The sequence below is a fragment of the Anneissia japonica genome, unplaced genomic scaffold (genome assembly GCF_011630105.1).
Source record: "Anneissia japonica isolate Jap-2015-1 unplaced genomic scaffold, ASM1163010v1 scaffold287896_len759773_cov187, whole genome shotgun sequence".
In the NCBI taxonomy this organism is placed as follows: domain Eukaryota; kingdom Metazoa; phylum Echinodermata; class Crinoidea; order Comatulida; family Comatulidae; genus Anneissia; species Anneissia japonica.
Window position 1 is genome coordinate 577507 of NW_022739421.1, and position 15394 is coordinate 592900.

The 15394-nt window shown below is 32.1% G+C and overlaps 2 protein-coding genes across 2 annotated transcripts in view; one reads left to right on the forward strand and one right to left on the reverse strand.

The window, feature by feature from the left end:
• Nucleotides 1-1790, reverse strand: part of LOC117117886 (heparan-sulfate 6-O-sulfotransferase 2-like) — a 19936-nt gene extending 18146 nt beyond the window's left edge. The window contains exon 1 of the mRNA XM_033262359.1: nt 1657-1790. The gene's annotated coding sequence lies outside the window, so the exon portion shown is untranslated. The remainder of the gene's footprint in view (nt 1-1656) is intronic.
• Nucleotides 1791-7259: 5469 nt separating this feature from the next.
• The window catches only part of LOC117117895 (run domain Beclin-1-interacting and cysteine-rich domain-containing protein-like), a 33528-nt gene continuing 25393 nt past the window's right edge, over nt 7260-15394 (forward strand). The window contains exons 1-3 of the mRNA XM_033262372.1: nt 7260-7345; nt 10675-10828; nt 12330-12552. Coding sequence (XP_033118263.1) covers nt 7296-7345; nt 10675-10828; nt 12330-12552 — 427 coding nt within the window. The 5' untranslated portion in view covers nt 7260-7295. The remainder of the gene's footprint in view (nt 7346-10674; nt 10829-12329; nt 12553-15394) is intronic.

The following is a 15394-nucleotide window of genomic DNA, read 5'->3' on the forward strand; positions in this document are numbered from 1 at the left end:
GTATATCATTATGTGTTAAATAATGATAAAGTTGATTATATACAAATCTTTCAATGATTTTAGATAATATAGGTAGGACAGAGATTGGTCTATAATTTTCAGTGTTTGATCTATCACCACTTTTAAATATTGGTGTAACTTTGGCTATTTTCCATGCTGATGGGAAAGTTGCTGTACTTAAAGATAAATTTATTATATGAGCAATAGGATAACAAGTAATGGGAGAAGCAATCTTAATTAATTTTAGATCAAGCTCATCAATACCAGAAGCTTTGTTATTTGACAAAGAATTAATTTGATCAAAAACTTCTTCAGGTAAAATTAATTCAAAATTAAATTGATTATTTAAGTGTAGGTTATTAGTATTGTTAGAATTGTGAGAAAGATTATTATTAATGTTTTGAGCTAATGATTCACCTATGGAAGAGAAATATGAGTTAAATTTGTTGGCTATTTCAAATTCATCGGAGATAATTTCATTTCCAGTTATAAGAGAATTTACTGATTGTTTTTTATCATTACCAGTAATATTTTTTATAGTTTTCCAAATTTGGTTGGGTTTATTAACACTTTCATTAATAGCTTTTGAGGGATAACAGATTCTTGCATAATATTTAAATTTGAAATTGATTTCATTTAGAATTTCTAAAAATACAGATTTCAGTAACGAAGATTGATAACAGCAAGTCTTCGATAAGAATTTGAAAGCAAAGTGCGCATAAAATAATGAAAGGAATTTTAAACCAGAGGCCTGCGGGCGTCAATGTTCCTATGCATGATGCATGTTTTATTTCCAGGCAATATGAGGTTGGGTGGATTTTGTGTTGTGGTGATTTACCTTGAGAAGTTAATTCTTTGCATTTGAAGATTAAGAAAATGTATACTATACTTACACATCAGGTATAGGCCTAAATAAATGCTTCACTATCTCCCCGCTGCCCCTGGCAGGAGGTGCTATTATACTTTATTATTACATCTATTACAATAATATTGTTATTTTTATGCTGTTGAAATAATTGATGAGGCAAAAAAAAAATTTTTTTTAATCCTGCATCAATATTTCCCAAATTTTTGACGCGGGCGGGAGTGATAATCTAATAAATTTTTCTTTATGCCTTATAAAAATAAATAAATAAAATAAATTTCGTTAGTCTAAAGAAGGTGCTACTGTACTCCCATCTAATTAGTGTATTAAAACAGGCCCATCACAACTGGATACTCATTTATCTGGCCTAGGCTTAGGCTATAAAATTACTTTAAAAATTGTACCCCATGTTTAAAATATTCTTTAATTCATCCCCTGGAGTACATCATTCCGACTCTTTGTATTGTAGAGAAATAATAGAAAAGGCCTAGGCTAAGCCCAATGCTAATCTTTCACGAACATTCAACATTGATATAGGCTATGAACTCCAATATTATATTAATAATGAATTCGCTAACAACATCAAAAGAGAGGCCAAACGTCCTAGACTCGGCCCTAGGCCGAAGTTAAGTACTATACGCAAACTGCACTAGCTAGGGAGCCTATATCCGCATCCGTGTCTGTGTAAATCTCTACACTTGTTAATGTTGGTTGTGTGTGCCTAGGCCTATCCCATTCTCTCCAGTTTCTGCATTATTTTAACAATAAAAAGTAACAATATAGTAGCTTACCATAAACGAGTTTGGATTCAAATCGTACGGGTTGAAGCATAACGTTCACATTCACATCATCCAAAAATAGTAGAAAAGAAATCACAAAATAAGCACTGTACTGTATCAGATAAAATGTATCAGTATGTTACACCAAAGATCGTATAGCGCCGCTATGCGGCGCAAGATAGGTAACTCCTATCTCCACAACACTACGCCCTATGTAATCGCATGGACGCCATTCGAGCAAGCAAGTTGAACGCTCCAGCTAGCAAAATACCCGGATGTTAATGTAAACAAATAGGAAACATGCTTCAATATCATCACTGTTTAGGTCGATTTCTGAGCGGTAATTTTATATCAGTAAACAATTATTATGTTTGAAACATATTGTTTAGTATTCCATTTGTATTTTTTTAAACTTTTTTTTTAACAGAACTTTATTTTTTTAACATTATGTTGATCTCCAGTCCAGCGACCAGTAGGTTGTATGCAGGGTAGGCTTACCACAATTAGTTTAGCGATATCGTGAATTACAGTTAATTTTCATTCTTTTTGTGTATATCAGTTGACTTGTTATATTCGGTTTAATCTTTTTGGTTAAATAATTCTATATTTTGAAGAAATTGCATCTCATACTGTACTGTAAAATATTATGGTAATACAAATCGTTCTAGAAAGTACTGCTTCTTGTATTTTTATTCGTGTGTACCAAATACTAAATTCTTTGCGTTATTAATTAATAATTATCAAAGGCTTGGTCTCTGGACATCATCAATATACATTCAGAATATGTTAATAGACCTGATAGAGATTTGCTGCCCCACCCCGCAGCAAAGCTGCCCCGGGGCACACGGCTGCTGTCGAATGCCTTGAGTAGGGCAGTGCCTACAGGTTTTGTAGTATATTATTTACAGCATACCAGTATGCCTTTAGTCATGATTAGGCAAGAGTTTTTTCAGTAACTTGTTATGCAAAACTGCTACACACAATATATTGATGATTTGGAATTGATTGATGTTATTTTTGGCGAATTAGCACACCTGCCGCCATAACAAATTGAAATTTTAGATAAAATAAAATTGTTTCTTTATTCTTAATATGCCTGCTGCTGCCTTGAAATCTCCAAAAATAAGATGTATCCAGTATTTCTTCCTAACTACTGTATATTAATTTAAGCGTTTAACCATCCTATTATTACACTGGTTACATTCACCACAACAAATTTTATTTTTATTTTTTCCTCCTGGATTTTCCACCCTCCTCTGAGGATCCTCAAAAAAATAAGTTTAATTGCTGCCATATTTGATTTTGTGTTTGGAGTAGTTATAAAGGTGTTTTATATAATTGACAATTTAAATGAGTTTCGACAATCATATTCTTATAGCTGGGTAAATAATTATCAAACACTGCAGGAAAAAAAAAAAGAAGTCACAGTTAAATAAAAAAATGTGTTTCTTTATTTAGTTCAGTGTTAGTTTATTAATGACCAGCAAGTGAAATAAAGTATAAATAACAATTTCAAAGTTCTAACCTTACTCAATGTGATGTACACAACAGTACTGTCTTAATTTACAATGATTAAACAGCTGTCTCTTATACACATAAATTAGCTAAATTATAAAATGTTCAGGTAAATATTAACATTGATGGAGAGCCTATTACTCATGTCAGTCAATGTAAACACCTTGGTGTAATACTAGATAAGAGCCTTTCTTGGTGTCCACAAAGAGATCATGTAAAATCGAAGGCTTTGCAGAGCTTGTACTATCTGAAAAAAGCCAGCCAAATTCTTTCCTAAGATGTCCAATGCAAACTATACAAATCACTCGCGGGATGCACATTGAATATTGCCATGTTGTATGGAGATGTACAAATCAAATACAAAGTAAAACTCTCCAAGTTCTACAAAACCGTGCAGCTAAAATTATTTTAAACAAATCGAGAAGTGATTCCAGTACTCAAGCTCTGCAAAGCCTTAAATGGATGAATTTAGACCAAAGGTTGTATATAAATGAAGCCATCACTATGTATAAGATTATGAATACGGTAACCTTGTACCTCATTATTTACGTGTATCTAACAGATTTGTCTCTAACTAAACCAGAATTAATATTGCCAAAACCAAAAACTGACTACAAAAAGAGAAGTTTGTCATATAGAGGTGCCAAACTTAAGAATGAAATTAGTAATGATGCTAAAAATGTTGTATGAAATTGTCCTTATTTAAAAAGTATATAATTGCGACATTGTAATAACAGGTACACCGGTAACAGTTAACACCTTTATGGTAGTTTCTTACATAAACTACAGTATTTTTGTTTTGTTCGAGTTTATTTTGTGTAATTAAGTTAGTTTAAGATTTAAGTCTAGTTCAGATAATTGTGTGTTTAAACAATTGTTTGATTTGTTTATTTTAAGTCATTTCATTTTTTTTCTGGTTAAATTGTTGTATACACGGCCTTACAGAATAACAACTTTTAGTTAAGTTTTCCGTGTTTTAAATAAAGCTTATTATTATCGCTTACATAAACATATTACCTACATCTTATCATGGTTTAATTGTAATTAATTCGCCCATTAACTTGTCACTGAACTTATATTTTGAAGTCCAATCAACTGATTATATCTTTATTACATAAATTATTAGGGAAAATCAAACTATTTTAAATACTTGACTACTTTGATATTCTTCAGCATTTTTTTTTTTTATAATTCAGCAATTTTTTCTTATAAACATGTTATAAACATTCAAATATTCCTAGCATACTTCTCAACTTCAATCAAATTGGTCATGAATCTTTCTCTTTTTTAATTTCCTGCCGTTTATATAATATTGTGTATCAACATGCTGGTTTTTTATTGCGTGATATTTAATTTTTTATAACATGTGCGTTCCTCTTGTGTTTGAATGATTTCTATTGTATTTTTGTATTGATGGTTGAGGGTTCCTGTGGAAAGCAATTTATATAACTGATCAAGGTTTCCCTCATTAAATAAAACTATTTGAAAATGATAATAATGATCCGTTTATGTGTCCACCACCCATCCATCATCCACTCCACCCACCCATCTATTCATCGTTCATCATCCATGCAGTTGCATCCGTGTATTCATCCATGATTGCATCCGTGCATCCATCCTTCTATCAATCATGAAAGTATTCTTCAATGTGTGCATCCACCCACCTAACTTCCCATCCATCCATCATTCATGATTGCATTCTTCCAGATCATACTCGTCGTCGTCAGAGGGCGCGTGCTATATTTTATTAGATGTCAGAGCAACAGAATGGAATTTCTAGTTCTATCACCGGCTGTATATAGGTGTTTTTTTGTTTGTTTTTGTTTTATTTTTCCCTTTTTTTCTCTTTAATGATTTTATGAATAGACATTGACTATACTTCTGTTGTGTTTTTGATATGTATACTTTTACATCAGTTTCACATTTCATTTATTATATTATGTGCTTGTTTTTATTTATCTATCTACTTTTATTTACTTTATTTTATTACATATTTTTATTTTTTTTATTTATTTTATTTATTTATTTATTTATTTTTTTATTTTTTTATTTTTTATATTTTTTTCCCCCTTTTAGTTAAGATTTTAAACTTTAGAATATTATATTATTTTAATTGGATTTGGATTTTTCATTACTATTGTCTCTTTTTTTATGAATTTATCTTTACTTGTAACTTTTGTTCTGTTGTATGGTCGAACCTCTCCTGCGTGAGAGTGTTCCTAGAGCAACAGAATGGAATTTCTAGTTCTATCACCGGCAGCAGGTGTTCATGTCGTTTCGACAATATTGCAACATTAAGTGCTGTTTTTTTCTTCATTTTTGTTTGTTTTTGTTTTATTATGCTTTAGGATTATATAAAAATTGGATATTCAACCTAGACAAATATAAAAATGAAAACAATGATTGTTTAACTGGGAGGAGTGGAGTTGAGTTGCTCAGTTGGTGGATCTTGCCTTCCAATACCAGAGTCCTGGGTTCAATTCCTGTCAGCGTTGTAGAATTGAAAAACATGTCAGATTTAGATTCAGATTTATTGATCAATCATATAAAAATACATGAAATTTGTTTTCCTTAGTTTTAATACACACATAAAATTCATAAAAAAATAAGTACATAAAATCCATTAAAAAACATTCTATAATTATACAAAATATTAGTGTAAAAAGAAATCACAAAGGTATTACATAAATCATTACAACATAAAATGCATAAATATTAAAACGTAACATAAAATGCATAAATAATAAAACGTTATATAAAATAGACATGACAGAGCCGTTAAAAACCAATAAAATCTATTAAAAACAGATAAAATTGCAACTACAGAGACTGCCTTGCATTTGTGCATTAAAAACCTACCTACTGAATTTACTATGGGCTGATTGCACTTGAGATAAAATAATTTTAAGTTGGTTTGTTCGATTTTTAGTTGCCTAAGTCTTCCTGATTGTTTATATGTATTTCATTTGGAAGGGGATGTGTATCATTGCAAATTATTCCTTGCAGTTTAGTTAAAATACTTCTTCAACAATTTCTTTTGTGGGATTTACATTTTGTTGATAGTTTACTTGCAACAGTGATCACTTTAGATAATATATGATGATTTTTATTAGTGAGTTCACAGAACCAGGGTATACAGCAAAAGCAAATAATGGATGCTCCTAAAAGGATAATGTTTCTTGTCCAACTTTAAATTTGCTTAACTGCCTTGAAAACATAAACGTTGTCTGCATTTACTATACAAATTATGTGTGAGTGTCCTACTTAAGCTTTATTATTGATTGTAATTCCAAGGTATTTGTATTCATTTGGTATCAATATTCTTGTATTTTCTTGTCATTTCATTGAATATTAGTCATTTCCTGTAGAAATTGATCATACCAAATGTCTCTTACCACCGGAACTTATAATGACCGGATTCACTATATGACAGACGGATGCTATTGGGGATTAACAAATTTAATATCAAATTTGCTATATTCATATGTCTCTGCAAACTTATCAGGTATTTTAAATCAAAACTTAGGCCTTATATTGCTTTTTCAAAAAGAAAAAGAAAAAAAAATAGGCCTATTAAGCTTTATAGACACATATGTTATGAACAAACTTCTTTTACTTAGGAAAGTTATTTTCTTTCTCTATGAAAAACACACTCCACTGTTGTAGGATCGAGTCTGATTATTTTTTTCTTTAACTAAAAATTGAAATAAGAAAAATTATAGGCCTATTCCCTCGCGAGACAGATATTAGGCCTGCCACACCATTCATATGTTAAAAGATAATTCAGTGACTTTTCTCATAATCATTTTTGACTCAAATACCAGTTTTTTTTGGTAACTGCATTGTCATTATTTCAAAATTGTGACAAAATGGACTTTAAATATAATTTGATAATTCGATCTTTACTGTGACATCAATTCAAAGTTGAACCTTTTCTTAGGCGTGTAGGACTATTGCTATGTGTAGGCATAATAATAGTGTATAACTTTTCTTTTTGCAGTTCGATTTCACGCCCAAAATCAGTCTTTTAACTGTATCAGGTAGAATAGTGCGGTGACGTAGCACAAAACGTACCATTAGTTGGAAATACAGTATTAGAGAAACGGCGTCGTATCTCTAACTAGAGTTATATTATCATGGCCTCTTCCATGATCAAGGAAGAATTCGATGGTGATCCCGGAGGAAGGTTGGTAACATAGGAGTAACTAAAATTTGATTTAACCGGCTATACGAACTTTATATAGATGTTTATAGTCTTTATATGTTTGTGTGAATAATAAATTGTCATTTTGAAAGCTATAGTATAAAATTTAGGCTAGGGCCAGGCCTAGCCTAAAGGGCTAGGCTACTCATTCAGCAATAAGTCGAGATAGATGACTCATAAGCCATTCCGGTTTGTTGACATTGGCAATGTGTGTGTGAAAGCAGCACTACATAGTAGGCCTAGGCCTAACATGGACGTGTACCAGGCCTAGGTAAAGGTAGGACTGCCAACGTTTATTATATATAGGCCTATCTATATCACTTTATTCCAAAATTTGTAGAATCTCAATTTATAATAACCTTTGAGTTTCCAAACTCTGATCAAGTCTTATGGATTAGGCTAACGCTTTATTCTAGTCAAAACGGCAATAAACCAATAGGTCTACGGCAATAAACCAATTAACAGGCAATAATAAGTCAAAACGGCAATGACCAAAACAGCAAAAAAAACAAAACCGCAACACTTTTTGATCAGAACGGCAATGAACCAAAACAGCAATAATTCAAAATGGCAACAAACCAAATATAGGCCTAAATAAATAAAACTTTTAACACACAAAATGAGGCTACAGCAATTTATGTCATAAGTTAAAAAAAGCGGAAAAACATTAATAATGATTAGGGGAAACACAATATAAAAGCATAAACATCAAAATAAATACAGTACAACTTTAAAATACAGACAAAATTAGACTAAACAATTCGTCCCGCGCCCGGCGGCGCTTGCTCTTCAGATATTAATTTTGCTCCTTTGTGTATTGTCGTTTTGGTACATTGTCATTGCCGTTTTGGTACTTGTCACTGCCGTTTTGTTTTATTGCCGTTTTGGTTATTTCCGTTTTGGTTATTGCCGTTTTGGTCATTGCTGTTTTTGTTCATTGCCATTTTGACCTGCTACCGTTTATACAAGCAAACTGTGTAGGCCTAGCCTAGGCCAACGTAAAGCTTACGTACAGTAGCCCCATTCCCAACAAAATTTCACTAAAAAGAAATTATTTTTGGTATTGTCGCTGTAATGAAGTACCTAAACTAAGTTGTGAAAAAATACTTGTAGAGCTATTTATTTTATTATTTTTAATTATTATTTTTTTTTTAGGTACAAAAAAGAAAATTTACAGTTAACTACAGTCCACCCTCTAATTCAAGACTCTAATTCTGAGACCCTTTTAATTCGAGACCAGTTTCTCAAAGAACCAAGAATCGTCAGTTTTTAACACAAAGCTAACCCTCTAAATAATGCAGACCGAACCCCGAGACCACCCCAAATTTTCAGGTCCCAAAGTGGTCTAGAATTAGATGGCGAACTGTATTACAATTGGATAAAATGGCTGTGGTTTTTGTTACATGGTTGGGTGCAAATTTGAGGTGATGATTAGTGGAGTTGGCTTAATCCCAACCTGAAACTTCAGTTTTGCTATCATAATGCACTGTGGCATGTCGGAAGTATAAACATTTCCCATGAAAGATGAATTAAAATAGAAAAAAAAAAACAGTACTGGACCCACTATTATCATTGAAAATATACATAATTTTACTGAGTCAGGGAGTTGGAAGAGTTCAGTTATTGGGGGATAATTAGAATTTACTGAAAATTGTCTAGAAAATCATATGAAAATATGTTTAATCATCCATTGCTACTGGGTTTTCTACTAGCATTCAGCGAACCAAAGTTGAAAAAGAATTTTCCAATTTGAGATTTATCCCCCATACAAGCCCTACTTTGTACGAAGATCTGTTTAGTCCCAAAGGCAAGCTGCAAACAACACCTCTGCTATGCTTTTATTTATCATTTAATAAATGAATGCTTTGTTGTTTTTTTGTTTTGAGTTATGTGAGGTTCTTATTTTTTATATAAAACATTTTATATTAGAAAAAGTCAACCTTTATACTTTCCTGGTATTTTATTCATGTCAGTATAGTATAGCTGAATGGCAACTCCAAGAGGCTAAGTAAAAAGTGAAGTTGTTTCAAATCAAATCAAAATAAATCAATTTTATTCAAAATATTTTTTTTTTACCAGCCTGTTAGTGGCGATGATTCGCTGTTGGTCTGATGAAATGAAATAAATAAATAAATAAAAATATCGTCTTTGTAGCTTTCCAGCTAAATTGCGACTGATTGTAAATAAAGTACTATGAACTTTTGTATACAAACTACATGATTATTATTAAATTTATTCTAAAAAATCTTACTTTAATAGATAAAAAATCAAATAGCTATGAAATAAAAATGATTAATTCACTGATATAGAAAAATATATTATAATTAGTAAGTACTATTATTAATTTATTATAATTAGGTGCCTACTGTCATCATACTTGAAAATATGTCGATTAAAGTTTGAACATCAAGAAAGCTTAAATAATAATAATAATAATAATTATTATTATTATAGTAATAATATTGGTGTCTTTCACAAGGCTGTTTTCAATAGACCTTAGTTACAAATATAATGAAGAAACTTAAATATCAAACATCAAATTGAATTACATATACTGTACAAAGAAAAGTAAAAATTATAAAGACTAAAAAGTGATGACAATGTACAGAAATTTTTTTTTTCATTATAATATTATACAAATATGTCATTATCATTATAATTATTTTTTTTAGAGAATTTTCAGGTATTTACTGCACATGCAACTGAAAAATGCTTTCTAATATCACACAACATGGTTATCTTTAAATAGATATTGCAATGTTATTGACTTTGAAACTACCTTTTCTAAATCCAGAAGCTTGCCCTTTGTACTTGGCCACCTATAAGCATACAGACAGGGGTCATTCGATGTCAAATCAACATATTCTTCGAACTTGTAGATTGAAATTCCAAATTTCAGGAAATGATTGAAACCCAACAGCTAAAAAAATGAAAAGAAAAAAAAAAAACTTGTTTGCCCATGTTTTCTTAATTAATGAGATACATGAGCTAACAAACTTCTGTATTTAGTGTTCCTAACTTTTTATATTTAAAATTACTGTTACCTTGTATTTATTGTGCAATTTGTATTTTGTTTGTTTTGTACGTCTTTTATTGTAGTACAGCATTTATTATGCAACTGGAACCAAATTGTTTATGTATCATGTTATAATATGTTACAAGAATAAATATATTTATTTATTTATTAAACTTTATTTATACTAGATGGCAGGCTCAATGCAAACGCACTGATTTTCGTTCATTGTGGTCAGTTATAACATAAAAATGCAATTCACATTACTGATATGTTACTGATTTTGTTCATTTTATAGAGATACATTACAAGAACTATTATTAACACTAAAATCGACAGTTGAAGGATTGCTAGCCTCACATTCAACCTATGTATGGTCAACATATGGTGGTCTCACCAGGCTCTGTAATGCTGTTAATAAAATACTACGCCACCAGCTTAGACAAAATCAGGTAAGAATGATGGTGACATTAGAGAAAACAAAAAAATGTTTTGTTGTTAAGTACAGTGACCTGTAGACTGGATTCCAGTCAATAAATTTTGTCTTGATCAGTGAAAACTAATAAAAGTAAGTCAGTTTGGGCACCAATGGCGTTCCATAGTACTTATTTGCATTCCGTTCCATATTGTACATTTTCTGGATTTAATTCCATGATCCAAATTCAACAACATAAAAAATTTATCGATATAACCAGATGCTGGTGGCGCTCTTCGAAAGTATCTAACTAGGGAAAATGAATAAATAAGAGACTGGTGGCAAGTCTAAGTGACATGTAAGTATCAAGGAGGGTCGGTCAACAATTTTGTTCATTATTGACCAAGGCCTAATTCTGCTTGCGATTGCAAGGAGCTCATGTCGCATCAAACGCCAGTTTCCAGCTAGTTGCCAAACATCAGTTGATGTCACTAGGGTTGAGTCAAGTTGCAAGGGCGACATAAGCTTAGCTTTATGTGGAGAAAAGGTTTTTTTGGAACACTGATTGGAAAAATAATGTCCTTAGGAGAACATTCAAAAATATCTTTGATATCTTGCTATTTTGCTCACTTTCACATACTTTACTCTTTTTTGGAATGTATTAATGGCTCCTTTGGTTCATTGTTTCTTCAACAGTGCCCTCAAACATTATTTTAATTGTTTATTAGTGAATAAGTACAGAAGAAGAAATATTGCTATAGACTGATTGATTTTTAAAATTAGAAACATAGCATTTTCCCAGAAAAGTTGTGAGTAATAATAATTATAATAATATAGGGATATTAATTCACACCTTTTGCCAGGGGATGCAAGGCAGTGGCAATGTCATTGTTATTACCCTTGGTCATTAGATCCACAATTCGGCAAACTCGCACAAAGTACAACTCCTCCACTCCCTGAGTAATATTCCAATCGTACTTGCAATTTCATGCAGATACAGACTAATACAGTCAGTGCCACATCATCTTCCTGGGTGTTATGGTATCTGCCATCATCATTAATGATAAAGTAAGTACTTGAGCAAATGTAATTACTTCGGGAGTACCCTTTTGCCAACTAAACCAAAATAGTTGACAATAATTATTTTGCACATCCCCCCCACCCCCCTTAAATGTACTGGACTATTTAGTTTTAAGTTTTGTTAAACTTCAAATTAGCAGTGGCATATTTAAGCCTCTGTACTCCCAAAAATATTTGTGCGCCTCAGAACCCCTTTTCATTGAAGACTTTCTGTGCAAAAAATTAACTCAAATAGTTATTTTCATATCACCTTACTTAACCCATTTCCCCCATTCATTGAAGACTTTCTGTTCCAAAAATTTACTCAAATAGTTATTTTCCCTTCACCTTACTTAATCCGTTTCATTGGAACTTAATCTGAAATAATCAATTAATTAAAAAAAGAATGATCTATTAAAAAATGTATTTACTTACAATCAGTTAGCATTTTATAATACATGTACATTTATCACTTGCAGACACTGTTCACAAATCTTGATGATCATTGGGTTTTCATCAAGCGTCTCCGGACATTAAATCCAGTACTAGCACCCTCTATTGACCAGATAAGCCGGCAAGCTGTGGAGCAAGGATGCGTGAAAGGTGAACTGTGGGTTAAGATCAGTCTTGAGAATCTAAGTTTGTCATCACAGCTAAAGCAACTGGTTGAGAACGAAGAACATGCTCAACTCTGTTACTATGGTAAGTCATTTTCAAATCACTTCCTTTGATTGTAACGGTACATTATTCACCATGTCCCAACGGATCAATTAACAGATTGTTATTGTTTTCAGTGCCTAAACTTACTTCCTTGCCATTTTTATGAATGCTGAAAAAGTATTACTGGTAAATGTGACCAAAGCATGTATAAAATACAAGCATTTATCACTCAATCTTTGAACAAGTGATTGTAATATAAATCAGATTCAGATTCAGGATGTATTTGTCTTGAAATGTTGTGATCTTGCCAACTGCTGCTTAATTGCCAGTGGTCTAAAATTGCAGGAAAACGATCGCAATGGTGTTGCCTCTTTTGCAATAGTCTGTCTCTTCTGACTTTTACTTTCTGTGTTGCCTAGGATAGCTTTGTTTTTTCTTGTTTTTCCTTGTTTTGCGCATAGAGACCATGTACTTTGCGCTATATAAGTCTCCAACCATTACCATTACCTGAAGTGTTATGAATGTTAGGATGCTTTTATGTCAGGTCATTTCCCTGTCCTTGCTACACTGCTTAGGTGTGTTTTATGGGTAAAGACTAAATCTAGCAGCCACGAGGAACAATATATTTAAATATCATGAATAATCAATTACCAGATCCGGGAAGCGTGATGGCGGTGTGAGTCGTGTCTAGCGAATCCCAGCGAGCGTTGAAACAAGTAGAATTGTGTGTAGTCCAGCTTGCGAACCCTGTTTCAGCGTGGGTAAGATGTACTCGATATGTCAGCGTGTTGTAGGGCCTAGGTTATGGAGTGTCAATAAATGTTCACTGGAGTCTGTGATATCTCATGGACTCTTGCAAATTTTGAATTTATTTTTATTATTCAATGTAATATGATGTAGCAAGTTCTTGTACTGTATTTTTTGCTGTAGCAAAACCAAATATTTCTGTATTGTATTCTAATAGGCCTATTATAGTAAACATTAGCTTGGTCTGCGTTTGTAGAAACAGAAGCTGCTACTAAGCTAAGGTGTTTTTTTTTTGTTTTTTTTTTTTTACAAAATCCAGATTCTGCGAGGGCTGGCAGAGGTTCTTATGCAGACATTTGTAAAATATTAGACCCCACACTATAATGTAAAGAATTGTGAATAGAAAGGAACAAACGAAAACCATGGAGATCGATGTATGGTCATCATTTTACTTTAATCAACTTTAATATACAAATATTACCAAAAGTTTTATTTATATAGAACTAAATATAAAAAATGAGAATTTGTTAAAAAATGCGTCATAATTAATGAATAAATAATAATAATAATAATAATAATAAACCCTCCCCCCCCTTCCCCTCCTGAAAACTGTACCCAAGCCTACATTGACTGTGTACACAAATAAAGTGATGTAATAAAACTGAAACTACAATAAATCTGCTCCAAAATACTTGGTGTGAGGCCGACCGCAGAAGCGTTTTGAATAGATCCACTGTCATTCATAATTTGCTGATGACAAAATAATTATTCCAATGAATATTTAAACAATGTTCCTCGTGGCTGCTAGATTTAGTCTTTACCTGTTTTATGAGTGTTGTAGCTGGCAAACCCCCTCAAAACTTTGACCTATAGTAAATTTGCCATATTGAGCCAATGATTTACTGTAACGGAAATTTTTTTTAAATGGCCAGGCTGTATGTCATTATTGTTGATAATGTTTAATATAAAGGAAAAACACATTATCAACTGAAGATGATTTCATTATTAAATTTTATTATTAGTTATTCATTTAGACATATGGGCCAATGATTACAATTCAGATTCATTCAGATTCATATTTATTCACACAATGCATAAAGGTGGTAACAAGACAAAAATAATAAAGATGCAAGCAAAATCGAATGTAATTGTGTCTGGAGAAGTCAAATAAGCCCAAATGGCTTTACGGCTGGCTCCACCAGAGAAAAATAAAAAGTAATTTGTTTCATAATCAAAGACAAAACAAAACACGACGGAACGAACACAAGGGAAGAACGACAAAAGGAAAAACGACAATGCTTTAAAAAAAAAAAACATATACATAGATTTGAACATTACAATAATAATTATCACTGTCTTAATAATAAATCGCAATCCAATACACAGGAAAGATGCTCTACATAAACTAAAATAATAGAGAGTGGAATTTTTTTGTTGTGAGAAAAAATCATGGATAGGAATTGAACCCAGGACCATTTTCATTAAGTTACCAGCTCTGGTGACATGTAACTAGTTTTTCTAAAATGTGTTTTTGTCTCCTGCTAGGCTAAATGCACTTAAAAAAAAATATTAAACCAGACTGATTACATGAACTTAGTATATACTTCCTTTTGGTTTGTTATTGTTATCAACATGGAGACAATAGGAATTGGAACGAAAACCAAACTATATTCTTGACCTTGTTCTTGATTTGAATTTAATATTTCCTGCTCTGCAGGTTTGGGAATACAGCAATCACATAATGAAGTCAGATCTAATAATACTGATCCAACACATTTGAGAGTTGCATCATTTGCAATCAGATCATTCCCACTCCACTGGTCCCTCGTAGGGTTCCATCATATACTATGAGGTCATTCCCATGCCAAGTCGGACCACTGGTCCTTGGTAATGTTCTATCATTAACAATGAGGTCATTCCCACTCCAAATTGGACCACTGTTCCCTGGTAGGGTTCCATCATTTGTAATGAGGTCTCTACTGCCACCTTGGAATATGTGAATGAAAAATCTATCTTCTTCTTCACAAATAGATGTACTGTATATCTTGTTTTCAATGCGATACTTAACTGGCTGCATTATAATGTGTTGCATTTTTCACAATGATGTGATAGAATCTAGTGTAGACATGAAGGCATC